Below are 17,214 nucleotides of genomic sequence, written 5' to 3' on the forward strand. Positions count from 1 at the left end.
AACAACTTCTTTCTCACACAGTTTACAAAAATAAATTCAAAATGGATTAAAGACTTAAATGTAAGACCCGAAACCATAAAACTAGAAGAAAACATCAGTTTTAGCAATATCTTTTTGGATACGCCTCCTAAGGGAAAGGAAACAAAAGCAAAAATAAACAAATGGAACTCCATCCAACTAAAAAGCTTTTCCACATCAAAAGAAACTATCAACAAAATGAAAAGGCAGCCAACTGAATGGGAGAAGATATTTGCAAATGATGTATCTGATAAGGGGTTAATACCCAAGATAAACAAAGATCTTATGCAACTCAGTACCCAAAACAAACAACCCAATTTAAAATTGGGCACTGGATCTGAATAGACATTTTTCTAAAGGAGACATACTGGTGGTCAACAGACACATGGAAAGATACTCAACATCACTCATCATCAGGGAAATGCAAACCCAAATCTCTGCATCACTGCACACCTGTCAGAACGGCCATCACCAAAGACAACAAATAACAAGTGCTGATGAGGATATGGAGAAAAGGGAACCCTAGCGCACTGTTGGTGGGAATGTAAGTTGATGCAGACATTATGGAAAATAGTATGGAAGTCCCTCAAAAAATTAAAAATAAAGATGCCATATAATCTAGCTATTCCATTTGTGAGTATTTTTCCAAAGAAAACAAAAGGCGCTGATTCGAAAAGATATGTGCACCCTTATGTTCACTGTAGCATTATTAACAATAACCAAGAAATGGAAGCAACCTAAGTGTCTGTCGATTGAGGCACAGATAAGGAGGATGTGGGGTATACGTACAATGGCGTATTACTCAGCTATAAAAAATGATGGAATCTTGCCATTTGCAAAATCTTGAATGGACCTAGAGGGTATTCTGCTGAGTGAAATAAGTCAGACAGAGAAAGACAAACAATGTACGACTGCACTTATATGTGGAGTCTAAAAAACAAAACAAATGAGCAAATATAACAAAACAGAAAAAGAATCATAGATACAAACAGATGGTTGCCAGAGGGGAGGTAGTTAGGAGAGTGAGTGAAATAGGTGAGGGGAATTAAGATGTACAAACTTTCAGTTACAAAATAAGTGTGTCACAAGGATGAAATGCACTTCATGGGGGAAAAAGACAATAACAACATAGTATCTTTGTATGATGATGAAGGTGTTCAAAAGATACAAGCTTCCAGTTAGCGGATAAGTAAGTACCAGGGATGTACCGCAAAGCAGGAGGAACATAATTAACATTGCTACAGGTTACATATGACAACTGTTAAGAGGATAAATCCTAAGAGTCTTCATCACAAGAAAAAATAGTTTTCCTTTTATTCTATATTTATAGGAGATGACATTCACTAAACTTACTGTGGCAATTACTTAACGATGTATGTAAGTCAAGTCATTATCCTGCACACCTTAGATGTATATACGGCTCTATGTAAATTATATCTCAGTAAAACTGGAGGGAAAATAAAAAAGCAGTCAGTCCCTGTCTGCTGCCTAGAATCACTCCCCTACATGTCATGACCCTGGTTCTACTTGTCATCTTATTCGAAGGTCAAATGAAGAAACTGCCCTAACAGAAGTGAGATTGGAGCCAGGAGCATGTTGTGATGCTGTGTTCGTAAAAGTACCAGAGAGAGGGAGACGTTGCCACTGTGTGTAATCTGGCGAGGCTAACTAGAGGAAACAGATATTAGAAATATTTAAGAAGATCAGGAAACCTGAATACATTAAAGCAGACGAAGATGTTTCCTCACCTTCCCTATTAAATATGTTTTTAGGCATCCTGACCCAGCTTTATAGTATCATTAATAAATTACTATGCTTGGACATTTTAGAGTAAATTTGTTTGTGGGCTCACATGATAATTCAATCATCTTATATAAAGAGGACACTTGAAGTGGAAAAGTATTTAAATTTTTGGAATGTTCACACCATATACCATGCCCTCTGCTACACCCTTCATTATTATATCCAATCTAATCCTCATTTAAACACACACATACACAACACAAATGTCATAGGGTGGGTGATTAATATTATCCTTTAACGATGTGGAAAACAAGGTTAGATAAATTAAGCAAGCTGCCAAAGGGCTCCAAACTAGTACAGCCCTGAGTTTGAGACAAATGATGTACATGTGGACTTTCATGACTTATCATTGCCAGAGACTGCTACTGGTCCACAGTATTCCATTGTTTTCTTTTTATGACAGTATTAATATTCATCTGGGTATACTGTTCTCCAGCTAGACTATAGATCCTCTGCAGCTACGTTTGGGCATATGATGAAATTCTAATGTAAATTATGCATGCAACATCTGAGTTGTGCCTTATCTTCTTCTAGCCTACAGGCTGGAGTTAGATGTAAAGGCACGACTAAAGGAGCCATCTTGCACCATGGAAATCTTGTTTTGAGAATGGCAGAAAGCAAGATATAAGGAAAGGAAACTCTGTCTCCAACAGTATTAAGCTGATATAACGACCGTGGCTAGACCATCTAGGTATTTCCATTTGTGTCATTCTTGTAACTTTGTGTATATTTGTATTTTATGTGTGGTGTAACTCTTTGATAAAATGACCTGTATGATATATCACAACTAATGTAATATTGTTTATATTCTTCTTGTAGATAACTACACTTTGGATGGTGAATTCAAATAAGACTTGTTCTACCTTACTACAACAATCATGATTTATAAAGATGTTTTGCTTGTAACGCTGGAGAAGAATACACAAAGAAATCAAACTTCACTATCTCCATTCTAGACACTGTAATTTAAAAACATACTAATGTAAGTCTATTGATATGTAAATGTGATTAAAAACAGTAACATGAAGCTAAACATAACTCTATGTAATAATTGCAGGTTAAAAGCCAGACTCATATCCACAAATTGGCGACAGCTTTAACAGTAGATAATATGTGTCAAAACTACCACTCAGAGGTCTAAAATTTAAACATGGATAGACACACAACATCAAAAGTAACTATAATTGCAAATAAAACAAAAAATGAGATGCAAATGATATAAGGGACTAGTAAACTGCATGATGGAAATTTCATAGAGGTCATGAAAACCCTTTGTCTAAGGGTTGCATCCCTTGGCATAAGAAAGTGGCAAAATTTGTGTAGCTGCTTCCTTTGAAAATAAAAAGTGCTCAAGAAATAGATGTATGGGCAGAAAGTAAACAGAAAAAATAGAAAGCTCAGTGTGGGTGATGCCTCCAGAATCAAAGCAGTGGACCAAGTGTTTTCCATGTCAAAAGGATTTGCCCTTATTTTAGCATTAAAATTTCAATTACCAAAAATTGAAAAAAAAAAAGGAACCAACTACCGCTTTACTGAATTTACTTCTCAGACTCCCCATAATATTTACAACTCATTTTACTTCTTGTAATTTTCCAGCAATTGAGATACTGGCATGTGCATACGTATATCAAAATTTTAAGTACTTTTCCTTAAGTAAAATGAGGAAATTCCTAAGTTATTTAAATAACATAATTATCTTCAAATTAAGAATTTTTTGTGACTTTAGAGGAGAAGGCATTACTGTATTTCAAATTTATGCAGTTAGGTATTTATTAGGTGAATAATAAAAACAATTTGTGAGGAGTAAAAACATTTAAACGATAAGTTGGTGCTATGTCACTTTTAGACGGATATTTTATGTTTAAAGGCATTGAATATCCCATTCTTTAAATATTAAGGATGTAATAAAACATTTAAATCCACTTAATAGAATGATATTAATCTATTCATAATCAATTAATTCTATTAATTCTATTAAATGACTAATAGTATTAACTGAACACCACTGAAGCACAGTAGCTGTTTTATCTATATATTTAAAACTATATTTACTTTCATATGTCTGCAGGTATATTTGTACCCAGTAATAGATGGTTCTAGTATATGAGGGCTTCTCCCATTTTAGTACTTCCTAATTCGCTTTTTCTCTTTCTCACTAGGTCAAACCCAGGTCAGAGCACAATTACACATAATTAAGTTGAAATACAGATATATTATCCAGCTCATTTTTTGATTTTCACATTTTGTTCCCTAGTTAGGATCTGCATGAATCCGTATGAGCAGTGCGTCATTTCTCCTTGGATTCCTCTCTAATAGGCAGAGCGGGACTTTCCAGAAGAAGAAATAATTGTTTTCTCTAATAAAGCAAAGTCCCAGCTCCCCACATGGTCAGATGCACCCTTGCTCTCCGCCTGACTGCGCACTGAAGCACCAGGAGAGAAGACACAGGAGGGGACCGTGATGGGCAGTGACAAGTTTTATCAGCAGTGATCCTGCTTTGAGGATTGTAGAAAGATAAGGTTACCTCCATGTCAGCGGTTTGAAGGAAAAATTCTTGTCTGACAACTGTGGCATGCAGTCCAAACTCCTGTGGTCTGGCTGTTTACAGCATCTGGGAAAACCTCAGGGTGGCCTTAAACATCAGCACCAAATGGCAGACGTGCTTTCTTGTTTTTTCTGTAAGACTGGAGTCAGGATCTTACCTTCATTTCTCTAGGTGACCCATTCCATTTTATAGTGAATATTTCTCTATTTATTTATTTTAGCGAACTCTTAATAATTAAAATAGTTTATAATCCTGGTTTTCAGAACTATAGTTAAAATGAAACACAATAAAAACGCTGAGAGGTACACTCTTACCAGGTGAAGATAAGGCATAGTAATGTCGATATTAAAATCAAAACTTGATTAAACATCGCGGACTGTGTACGCTGAATGGCTCTGTGTAGATCGTTCTGAAATAATACAGAACAAGCATATTTTAAATTTTGATAAATACTAAACATTCATGAGTTTCATTACATTTAATACTATGTCTTAGATTTCAACTATCTTGCGCATACTCCACACATATACTTTAAATGGATATACCAGTATATTTTCATGTTTACCTAAGTCTAAAGAAACCTTACTGCAACAGTCATATTATAAAGATAATACTATGGGAGACCACGAAGGCACAAAGCTTCAGTTACTCACCTTACAAACACCTGCAGAGACGCTGCACTGACTTCTCAAAAGCCCTCCATGGTATTCATGCTCTTATGGAAAATTCTTATTTTAAAACTGAACAGTAATATGTTCAATTAAGGGGAAAGTAACAGCTGGATCAAACTACAATCCTATCTCATTCTCTGAATCAGGAAAACATAGCATGAATTATGCCAGGCAATTTATCATAAAAAGAAAAAAATTAACTAGCCAATGAATATTTTTATAATTTGATTTCATTCATATTAAGAGAAATGTGAATTCAAGATATAATTTTGTTTTCCAATTGAAAGACATTAAAAAATAATACCCACTGTTATTTAAGGTGCAAAAAATGAGTACTCACTGGTGCTGTGCATGTTATGTGTTATAAACTTCTTGAAGGTAATTTGTAATACAGGTCCCAGTTCACAAGTATGGCCTTTCTATTTGATATATTCATTCATTTAATTAGTATTTACCCAGTAACGTAAGTTTTAAAAGTTAACCACGAGGAAATCGGCAGAGATGGAAATCGAGTATCTATGCATGTTTATCTTTATTACAAAATCATATTTATTATATGAAGTAATGAATGTTCATTACATTTATATAACTTAAAGTGCAACAGAAAAATGGTTGAATAAACTATATAGCAGATTTTTAGATGCATCCATAAAAATGGTTTGAAGAGGAATATTTAATGACATAGGAATTTGCCCACCACATACTAGGATATGACAAAAAAATCAAATTATAAGATTAAACACACAATTTTGTGTGTGTGTTTTCACAGAAAATATTAGGATGTAAATTATTACTAGTGTTTAACCACATACAAGATTTGTAGTCTTGCATAATTTTTCATTTTATAGTTTTGTTTTATAAATGTTTATAACAAGCTTTTAACCATCTTAATATCAGTATTGCATGAGATAAATAACTTCACCGATGCAATATAAAATCTCAGTGAACCATCATTCTATCTTCCTGTACCAAATATGTAAGCAGAACTGTTATGAAAACAAAAAATTAAGTTGATTAGAATTTCACCTCATCCCTTACTTTCTTCTAGAGGTGCTAATAAACAGAAAAATAAAATTTAGCAACCACAGCAGAGGAAGAGAAGCAAAATACAGAACTGTGATGGAAAATGAATTCTAAATTAATAACGCAAAGCACTAATTTTATTCTCAGCGATTGACTAATGATTCCTCTCTTGGTTAGGTTACTTTTTCCAACAACTAATAAACACATTTAGCCACGAGGTTTATTTTTTTCCTGGTGTGTTTTTTTTCATTAGCAATTTAAGCAAGCTGCATTTAGTGAAATAGTATTTTTTTAGACAGTTAAGACAGCCCAATGTTTCCGCAAACCATCCACAGGTCACACTCTCCACTTCTTGGCCATGTTTTTCGTGAGTCTCCAGTGGTTACTTAATATAAATGTGACTATTCAAATGTTACCCAAATATTCCTTTTGGCCAAAACTTCAACATAATTTCTGTTTAAAACAAAAAACCATTTAAAAGAAAAACAAGTTCACCTCTGAACAAATTTACTTTCATTGTAAAATTAATAATATTGAGCTCTTACTATGTTTATGCCAGAGACAAGATTTTACACATAAGTATGAATATATATACATAAAGTTTCATTTAATTCTCACAGCAAGCCTTATGCAGATACTTTTATTCTCTTTTGAAGATGAAGAAGTTAGCAAAGGAATTAAATCATTTGCTTATCATATAGTGGACTGATATCAACATTTGTAGAATAAATAGCAAGTGTCTCACAGATCCCCCGTAAGTATGCAGCCTACAGTACAGAGATGTTGGTCACAGTCATAGATCAGTCCTTCCAAACAGGGTCAGCTCAGGCAAAACGCACCTGCGGCGCATCTCTGAGTCCAGCATCTCTTACTTTCTGCTTCCCTTTCTCCCTCCTAACATTCACTCACAAACCAAATCATCTAAATCTAAAAAGGTGACTTTAAATAAGGACATTCCGGCTCCAACACAGGGCCTTGCAAAACCCCACAGATCTGTATGGAATGTGAGACCATCTACAGTTAAGAGCACCCTGACAGGTTTGGGGGTGGTGGGTAGAAGTCATGGGGTAGTGGCAGAAAAATCTGAAAAGAACAGCTCAGTATTACCCCTTGAATCCTACAAACCAAGGGTCCCATTACATCCACCAACAGATTGCCTTGGAAGGGAAAGCTGTTTGTCCTCAGAAGATGGGCTCATTGGTTGGACCAGTTCAAATAACAATTAGCTACTGCTTGGTGATATTTAGAACATCTGAATTATTTTTGATTCCCAGCTCAAAGGCCTCACAAAGGTAATGACTTGGCAATATGGACATTTCACCACTTTTCATTCTCATTAGGACAGAAACAGACTTAAGGTCTATTAGTTTCAACATTTATGCAACATATCACTTTAATTAAGTAAGAAACAATGAAGGGTTGAAAAATATTTTTGTCTTTGCACTTCACATTTATACTTACAATCATATTTTCCAAGGCATGTTTGGCAAGCCAACAATTTAGAAAGACTGGGACAAACAGATTCCTTAAGGAAGGCCAGAATATCTGGAAAACAAATCAAAACTAAACTTTTCTCTCAGAGCAAGAGATCACATCCAGCAAACTGAGAAGAAATGCGAAACAGAAATAGGTTATTCAAGACAATGAAATGATTTAAAATGTGCAGCAAATACTTTATACGATTACTGAAATGCCAGGAGCAGATGGGATCCTTTTATTCACTGTCTAAGTCTTACTTAAGGAAAAATTCTTTGGAAAATTGTTGTAGAAGCAGAAAGAAAACAATCAGCTCTCGCCAGCTGTCAGAGAGAAATAACTGATAATTCCATCAGCGAGTCTTTTAGCGTGACAGTTTACGGCAGACACCACCTCCTTCCTGCAACTTGAGGTGAAAAGTAAGAACGAGGAGACAGAATTTTATCTCTTAATAATATTACCACTCATTCTCTGCAGATGCAAAATACATTGGGGAACCGTATTCAACTGGAATTATATGCAGTGAACCTGTCATTTAATCGAGTGCCAGTCACTCCTTGAGATAAATCACTCAGAATAACTGTCAGAAGTGAGCAGGGCCCTCAGGTAATATAGACTTATATTCATAATATTCCAAATAAAACTCAAATACATAAAAAGTGTTAGAAAACATATTCCCGACAGACATTACTATAACCTTATCAAATAGAGATGGAAACCTAATTTTGCCCTGGGGAAGTGTCAGTCACATACTCCTGGGACTGGAGGTGAACAGGTTCACCGTGGAACCGGTACCCCACGGTGCTCTGATAAAGGAGCAAACTGCTGGTGGTCTGGCTGTTGGCAACTTTCTTATTAAAGAGAATTGGACTTAGTAAATCCTGTGGTTAAATGAGAGAGAAATATATTCTCAGCATGAGAAACTTCTATAAATACTTGGTTCTACTTGGTTTCTATTTTTTCTTAATTCCACAATATACACAAGAAATGGAGTGATTAATTTCTCATCTGTTTAGACAATATTGATACTTGTTTAAATGGCCCTTCTAGAGCATATATTTCTGAAAAGCATTTCATTTTGCTATTCTACTAAGTCTCATTAGTTTTCACTTAATTTCACAACCCACTTACCCAACTGATTTTTCTATTTATTTTTTTAATACCATGATTCTAACGAAAGCTTAAATTCTTTCATCTGAGTTAATATATTATTTATTAGTACTTAAAGACTTTACTTAAATCTAACAACAAAACTATTTCTTTTAAAGATTCTGTTAGGACTTACTGAGATAATGAAGGGAACCGCATTAATTATTTCCAAGATGAAGGGTATTCGTAAAATCTGCTCCCAGATGTTTCCCTTCGAAGAAAGAATGAATAAAAGTGAAAGTCAATTATCCTGAATCCCATTAAAAGAGAAAAAGACAGCATCAGAATTCCTCTAGCAGCAAGGATGCTTACGTTATTAGAATGCCAAATCGTTACTTAGAAATGTAGCAATGACCTTGAGAGATTATTTCACTAAATGTAATTATGCACTCTCAACTTTGTAATAAGTTTAAGAAGTAAAACAGATGTTGATAGTAATCCTCGTATATTGCACGTAACACATTTTAATCATGTATTATTTCATGGAAGAAAAGTTAGTAGTTAATAATGTTAGTAGTTAATAAAACACATTAAAAAACCTTACAGAATCAATGAAAAAGTGACTCAATCTTAATTTTTCCTTTGCTATTATAATTACATTCACACACTGTAAAGCACATTAAATAGTTTGCCAACACACACACTTAAGAATGCTCCTTGGAATTAACATAGTTTTTAGATTAATAAAACATAAGGGAAGAGTTTTTTCAACCATCTAGATTCTAATCTTCCAACCCACATCACACAACAGTATTAATCAAGCCTGGCTACATAATGGGTGGGGCCCAGGGAAAAATGACAATACAGGGCCTCTTATTCACAAATTAATAATAATTTCAACAAGGTGACATCAGAGCATTAAAACCAGCACAGGCCCTTCTCACTGTGCCTCTCTGGGTACCTGCACTGACTAAGAGGTCACCCCTGAAACTTCCCTGAACAGTAGCCAGCGAAAAAGAACTCAGAACTTCCTCAGCTAGTGTATTCTTCTATGAGAAAAAAACTACTTATTGGAAAGGCAATTTGAAATCTGACCCCCTTCAATTTCGAATTATTTTATGATACTGGCTATAGCATTGGGATTCTCTATTTTTCTTGAGGTCCCAAAGGCTTAAAACATTGCAGTGATGGAAAACATCTCCACTTCGCAAAGCAAGTTCTCGATGGGCCATCGTCCGTGTGCTAAAGTAGTAGGCCATGGGTTTTGCTGTCACTGGCTCATCACCCATCTGCAGGCCGCATAGAAGCAGTGGGGGGAGCAGGTGGAAGACGTGCAAGCAAGGAGAGCTCCTCCGTGCAGAGACCCTGGGTAGGGTCTGCCACACTTCCCTCGTCACCTGGAAGTCAGGGAGCTGGGCTCAGACACAGGGACTGTATTTGGCTGGTGCCTAAACACCTCAAAGAAACAGCAGAGCAAAGAGAAAGAGGGCTGAGATGAACACATGCTACATTTGTGCCAAGGCTAAGACAGAGGCATTTATTTTGGGGGAACCAGAAACAGACTCTCAAGAATGCAACTCAGGGCCAGGTGAAGAGTTAACACTCAGGCGGGCAGGGTACCTGAAGGGGAAATGGAACCTTGAGAGTTTGTATTGATATGTTTAATCAATACTTGATTTTAAATTTCATGAAATTTCAGATGAGTTTAGCTCAGGATTCCTTGCGCTGTTCCCAGCACAGTCCTTGACAGCCTGACGGTCCTAAATAAAAACTTTAACTGCATCATGCCAAACACGCTGCTGCTGATTCAGAGCGAAGCAAGTGTGTGTGTCTGTGCATGTCTGTGATGTGGCAAATGATGAACTTCCCTCTGAGGACGAATTTTCACAATCTAAAATTCTACAGGGAGGCTGTGTGCTCATTGCTAAAAATAAATCTATGTTTTTCGGCTATATTCATTAGCTTTAATCCTAAGATCTCAAGTTGTCTCCTGAACTTAAAGATATATTCATAAACTACCTCCCCTAAAATTAGCTGATGAAAAATAAATACAGAAATTATCCCAAAGTGGCACTGGTTGTGAGGGAGTCCCAATGGGCCTACATCATATAAATCCACAGGATAAAAGCAATTATGATGAAGAAAGAACGCACACGTGCAGAGGGCACCACTACGTTTAAAGTGTGAAACAGCACCCAAAAGGCAGGCACATGTCTTTCAAAATTAAGGTAAATACCTGTTTCACTTAATCTTATTTTCCCGAAGGAGATGAAAGGCATTACTCTTCTTCCGAAAGGTAACTTCTTAAAGAAAAAAAAAAGTTTGTAAGAAGTAGCTTTATCTGTTCTAAGTGGGAGAACTCTTGGATTTCTTCTTATTGACAGAATTCAGGAAAATATACACCTTAATCTAACCATCCTACAACATTTGATACAGATGTAACTTTCCTTAACCAATAAAAATGCAGGAAAATAGGTGACTTTCTAAAATGCACCAGGCTTTTACTTTTATCATAAAAGAAAGTGCCAGTTTGGAACTGTGATCTCGGTTAAGTCTAAAAAGCACTTGAAAAATCATAAGACTTGTGCTCATTTAGTTGCTGTCAGCCCAGGCTGGAACAAGGGGCTTTTAAAGAACACTTTCTTCTCTAATATTAAGAATATCTATTTAAAATATTTAACCAAAAAGATGGATAACTTACTTTCTTTCAATGAATTTATTTATTTATTTATTTTGACTGAAGTGCAGTCAGTTACAATGTGTCAGTTTCTGGTGTGCAGCACAATGTCCCAGTCATGCATACACATACATATATTCGTTTTCATATTCTTTTTCATTAAAGGTTATTATAAGATACTGAATATAGTTCCCTGTGCTATACAGATGAAACTTTTTTTTTTTTATCTATTTTTATATGTAGTGGCTAACATTTGCAAAGCTCACGCAGTAACCCTACGGCAGTCCGGTCGTATTTTGTATTTCTAAGTGTAAACTTAACAACATTTAGATTGACCATTTCCACAGCATGGTAAGTGGAATTCCTGGTATCTAGGAGCCAGGTCCTCTGCTCTTTCCCAGAAATAAGCCCACCATGATGTTAAAATTTCAGAATTGCTGCTTTTTTATAAAGTGATTATAGAGAACACAATTGTAGATGTAACAGAAGCCTGCTAGATGTATCAAATTTTTTGTCTTCAGAGGCTTGGCAATGATGCCAGGGTGTGTTTTTGTTTCCTTTTGATTTAATGAACGTGTGTGTATGAACAGAGTTCTACTTTGGAAGCAGTTGTTAAAGACACAGAAGGTGTTTATGGTGACAGAAGAATAAGAACTTTCCTGTTGAGCAGCCCCCATGGCCGTCTCCCCAGGCGGCTCTGACATGAGCGGGACTGGCGGTCTAATTCAGACCCGCACTTCCGTACGAGGGAGGACAAAATAAACGGATGTCAGGGGTTTTTGTCAACTACGACCTGCTGACCTCAACACATGCTCTAAAGAGTCTGGGCTCGTTTTGCTTTTACGCATTAGTCTTACATTTTCAAAAGCTAGTCTCCATGATAGTTTAAACCTTTTTAATTGTTAAAGATTAAATCATGCTTGTTTTGGAAGGTCCAACTGTAAGAACTATAATGTGCTTGCAGACTAATGTATTAGATTTATTGTTCAATATTGCACGTATACGTCTATGCTGCATCGGTAAATACGTACGTTAACTGTGCGTATCTATACATATGTAAACAAACAGGAGGAAAGTGGATGTTGATTTGCTATTACTATTGATATTTCAGAATGAAAAGTACCAAAGAGCAATACGAGGAGTGAATGCCGCTGCCAATACAGTATCCATTTCTGTGCACCTGTCTACAATTGTTCTTAACGGCCTAACTTGAGAGAAGGACCTCACCTGTGATATGAATTTGCCCTATATGTATGCCATAAATAGTGATCAACTATTTAATCCAGTCATTCCAAAAAATTTATCCAGCAATCTACTGAGGGGATCAAGAGTTCACAAATTCAACTGAATCATAAGGCTAGAAGGTTGTAACACCGTCCTTTTTATCCTTTGTTGTAACACACAGGACTCGACTACCACATACCTTTCCTCCATCCAAGACACTAATGTCTAGGAAGGTCAGAATGAAAATATCAGACATCATCCAGCTCTGCCTAGTGGGTCTTGTACTGCTTTGCACTCATTTCATAAATGGCAGCAATTAATTAATTATAGATGTCAGCACCATATAATTAGAATGGAAAATTCTAATTCCATCTTGAATCTGTGTTTTTTAAATGACTAGGAGCAAAGTGCCAAAGTAAATTTCATACTACTTTTTAGTTAGAATTTGGAGCAAATACATTCCTAAATGCAGATTAATATTTTGGCCAGTTTACGTATTCGTACACACGCTCGTACAAGTGGAACAGATTTCATTAATTTACCAAAAAAACACCCACATGCCTAAATGTTTAGCATGTCACTTTTTTGTACATCACATTCAACATTCATCACATACTTGAACGCCAAGGAACTTAGAAGATAACTTCTTGGATATTAATTTACTCGATTTTTATTTTATTTTCCAGGTATCCAAAATCCAGATTCGTCGGTCAGTACATATCTACAGAGCCCTATTTTGACAAGAAGGTGTACGAATAGGCCATGAACAGGTCCCTCCTCAACATCTCAGTCTACACTGCCCACCACAGGTAACTTAGGGTTGAGTGACTCCTGTGCGAGTCCTTTTAGTTTCCCTTCTCAAAATATTCCTTCACGCTCCGTTCTCCATCTCGTGTGCTCTGAAATGAACAGAATGCATCCAGGGCTAATTAGTACTGCTCAGCCTCCTGCTCTAGCTCATCCTTGTTTTTTATAAACCTTGCTTCACGCATCATTTTTTCCTGCCCCCTTGACTTGATCTCTTTAAATGATGCAGAATTTTACCATCATGAGCACAATCTTCCGCCTCATTCTACTACTTTGACAGAGCTCCTGTAGCGGGCAATCAACATTCTTCATTTGACAATTTTATTCTCAATTGTACTCCATCCAAATTGGCCTCTTATGGGTGAAAAACAAATGATCCCCTAAATTGTAAACCCAACAGCCTTTTTCGAGCTTCTTACTAAACTCGCCATAGTTCACATGCGTTCACGTTACACTTCTCTTCCTTAGACACTGTTAACATCCTATTTTTGTCATAAATATTAAATCAACCCATGAACATTTTTTTGGAAAGCACTCAATCTTTTCTACCATCAATCTCACCTTGTTAGATATTGGCATTATGTTCTTTGGGTGGAGTTAATGGAATTTAACAAATGAAGCCAAAGGAAAAAGTGAAAGTTTGTAAAGACTTCTTGCCCTAAATTTAGGATTTAAAAGAAGTCTAGAGGATGTTATCTTCAAAACCTTGCGTTACACAGTGAGAAATTTATATGCTAGATAAGAACCCCCTCAAAATCTTGAGCACCCTTGCTGATACAAACTGTGAACTGAAAACTCGTGATGAACGTGACAACCATTCCAACGACCCTCTGCCCTTCTCATCTTGTTCTTCTGTCTTCCCTGATCACTCGGTTTTTCCAACAGCCACGATACGCATCCTCACTAACACGGGTCTTCGCTTCTCCACTGGTTACTGCCCGTTCTTAATGGACTTGCGTGCTTTTCTCATCATCTCTGGGACAATGACTGCCAGTAACAAACCTCCCCAGCAAGTCCCAGATTCTCATCTGCAGCTGTCTGCATGTCACATCCATTCGTTTGCCCAAAGATCCCTCAAATTCATCATTTCCAGAGCCATTTCCATGATTCCCTCTATCTCGACCCCAATCTGTTTTTTTTCTTGGTTTGACTGCCATGTCCCCAGCCGTTCAGATTTAGAAAATCTTAAAATTATATTTGACATTTTCATCTCCTCATCTCTTGGTTTCGCTCTTCATGATTTATCTTGCACGGCATCTCTTTATTCCTTTCACGCAGCCAAAACCTTAACTATAAGTAACAACCAAAGAACCGCCCGTTCACTGCCCTGCGTCAACTCCCCACCATATGCTGCTACGCAATTCCTCCACGACGCTGCCCCAAGCTTTTCCACCAGCATCTCCCCAGACACCCCAGATTCTGCCCAAACCTAAATACTCAGTAATTCTCCCAGTTGTATGTGCACATTCCTTCTTTTATGCCTTCGCTAATTCTGTAAATCCCCATTGTTCTGCCTTTTCATCTTTCCTTACTGACATCATCGTTTCAAGGACTCTGCTCAAATCAGTCAAGTGCCTTCTCTTCACCCCACGATACGACCGCTCTCTGTGAACCCCCACCAGACTTCATCTGCGCCTCACGAGAAGCACCTATTGTTCTGCCTCATATTATGATTATCTGCGTAATCTTCTCCTGCCCACCCCCCCTTTCTGTATTGTAAACTCATTGAGAAAAGAAGAAAGCACACTGTGGCCCTCTTCATCAAATAGCAGCTCAATAAACATTTGTTAAATTGGGTTAGCCAACTAAGCTTTGCCAAAAATTAAGGGAATCCATTAAAATAATTCCTCACAGACGTGTTTTTCTCCTTCAGTGTTTTTTTGTAAAGATTAGGGGAAGAGGCTAAGAACAACAAAAAGCCAAACCGTTCCATTTGAGCATGCATATAATGGGTATATTAGCCCAGAGGAATCAGCAAAGTATGTTTAAACCACCAAGGAAGACACTACTGTATTACCACAGCTTTTTATCACATAACGGAGAGGTCCAAAATAATTAAAGTGCTTTAAGAAGAGCTTGCTTTATCTCCAGAGCACAAATTACAAATAGAGGAATACTGGGTAAATGATAGTAATGTGTTCTATCAGCAGAAAACTTCTAATGAAAGTAACTTACCTTATAACTGAGATAACCAAGGAGTATTGTTTCAAAGAGACTGATCAGTGCCACCGAAACCTAAAATACAAATTGTACCTTAATGAGAAAAAGCCACAAAATTGAAATCTATATTCTGATTGCAATACTATTAATTTTATAAATATCTGCATATACGTGTGTGTGTGTGTATGATCTAGGAGGCGTCATGTGCCACTTCACCTCCTATGCACAGGTGGTAGGCAGCAGGCTGTCCCAGGTACTCTCTAACACTCCTCAATAAATCTTTTTTTCACTTATGTAAAAGTGAGACTAGAATAGTCAGACTGGCCGGAACTTGCAATGAGGTTCTTTTGTGTGTGTATTCTTAACACACAATCACTCACAACAACCCCACCATAAATAACACTCTCTCCCAGCAAAGCCACCACCATCTCCAGCACAGCCACCAAAAAGAGCGGTTCCCTTCAGAAGAGAAAACACAAGCTCAGAGCTGAATGGTATTTTCCGTCCCGTCACCCACCTGAAACAAAATGAAACAGCAACATCCTTGCACACTAAACTAAACAGGCCATGTCAGCACTTCGAGACACATTCAGATTTTACAGGGAAGGGGCTTTGTAACCAGCCCCCCATTTGCAGCTGGAAGTGCGCGTCCTGCACCCTCCTAGATCCGCCGTTCTCTAGACTCTCTACTCCAGACACGATTTTCAGGGCTGAACTACCAAAACGCCCCGATGGCCACAGAAAAAGTCACTAGTAAAGACATCCAACCTATCTTGTGTCACAACTCTAAGTTTTCTAGGGTAGATGAATATAATCAAAACAAGCCTAGACAAGAATTAACTCGGAAACCAAACATATTGTTTACAAATTTGAGAGATTTAAGTCAATCTGCATGAGAAAGCCAGATACCTTGGAGATTTAAATTGACTCCTGTTGGAATGAAAGGTTTGATTTAAGTGAATATGAAGACATAAGGACAATTAAAACAACACATAAGTTCATGACAATAGAAGTAAAATATGTCCACAAGTGTATACAGTAGCCACACGTTGTTAGGACAGAAAATCTGCACTTCTTGGATTTCTCTAAATCATAATCATCCGTACTTCTTTTCTAGAAGTCCACCGTGTTGGAGGATCTCTAGGACGGTTTTAGCATGAATTACTCCAAATCTTATTTGAAAATGAGTATTATTGTTCATTAAAACCATCACTATTGGATCAAAGCAATTGGAATAGATCAAAATATATTTCAAGGTCATACATAACTATTCATAAAAATATTAACTTATTTACAAGTGTGCACCTCACTGATGGAGAATACAGGAATCTAGCTCAGAGATTTAAAAAACTGCGTTTTTAGTGAACCCTGAAATATTTGGAAAGGGTTAACTGTAAATTAAGGACACTGCAATGAAAGCCAGTGTAAAAAAAAAAAAAAACATAAAAACATAAAACACAACGTGACTTCAATAAAATATGCAATATCCAGATCTAGTAAAAACTTGATTTCATAGTTAAGATCACAATGCGCACATAACGGAAATAATTCATTATTGCATATAACATGTGCAGACCTCACAACCATCCTGACATTAAAAGACAAAACAAACATTTGATTGTAAAGCATTTTAAAGGTTGTTTACAAACAGTGGGTCTTAGCAGTCCTATTTCTTCCAGACTCCACTGTCCTCCAATCTCTAATTAGAGACTCCACTCTTT

The 17,214-nt window shown here is 36.7% G+C and overlaps 1 protein-coding gene across 2 annotated transcripts in view; it reads right to left on the bottom strand.

The window, feature by feature from the left end:
- The window catches only part of KCNT2 (potassium sodium-activated channel subfamily T member 2), a 284,885-nt gene that overhangs the window by 166,628 nt on the left and 101,043 nt on the right, over positions 1-17,214 (bottom strand). For both annotated transcript variants that reach the window (XM_006193725.3, XM_006193726.3), the window contains exons 5-8: positions 15,509-15,568; positions 8,822-8,896; positions 7,522-7,605; positions 4,681-4,775 (exon numbers count right to left, since the gene is read on the bottom strand). In XM_006193725.3, the coding sequence (XP_006193787.1) occupies positions 4,681-4,775; positions 7,522-7,605; positions 8,822-8,896; positions 15,509-15,568 (314 nt within the window). The remainder of the gene's footprint in view (positions 1-4,680; positions 4,776-7,521; positions 7,606-8,821; positions 8,897-15,508; positions 15,569-17,214) is intronic.

This window comes from Camelus ferus, chromosome 23 (assembly GCF_009834535.1).
Source record: "Camelus ferus isolate YT-003-E chromosome 23, BCGSAC_Cfer_1.0, whole genome shotgun sequence".
Lineage (NCBI taxonomy): Eukaryota > Metazoa > Chordata > Mammalia > Artiodactyla > Camelidae > Camelus > Camelus ferus.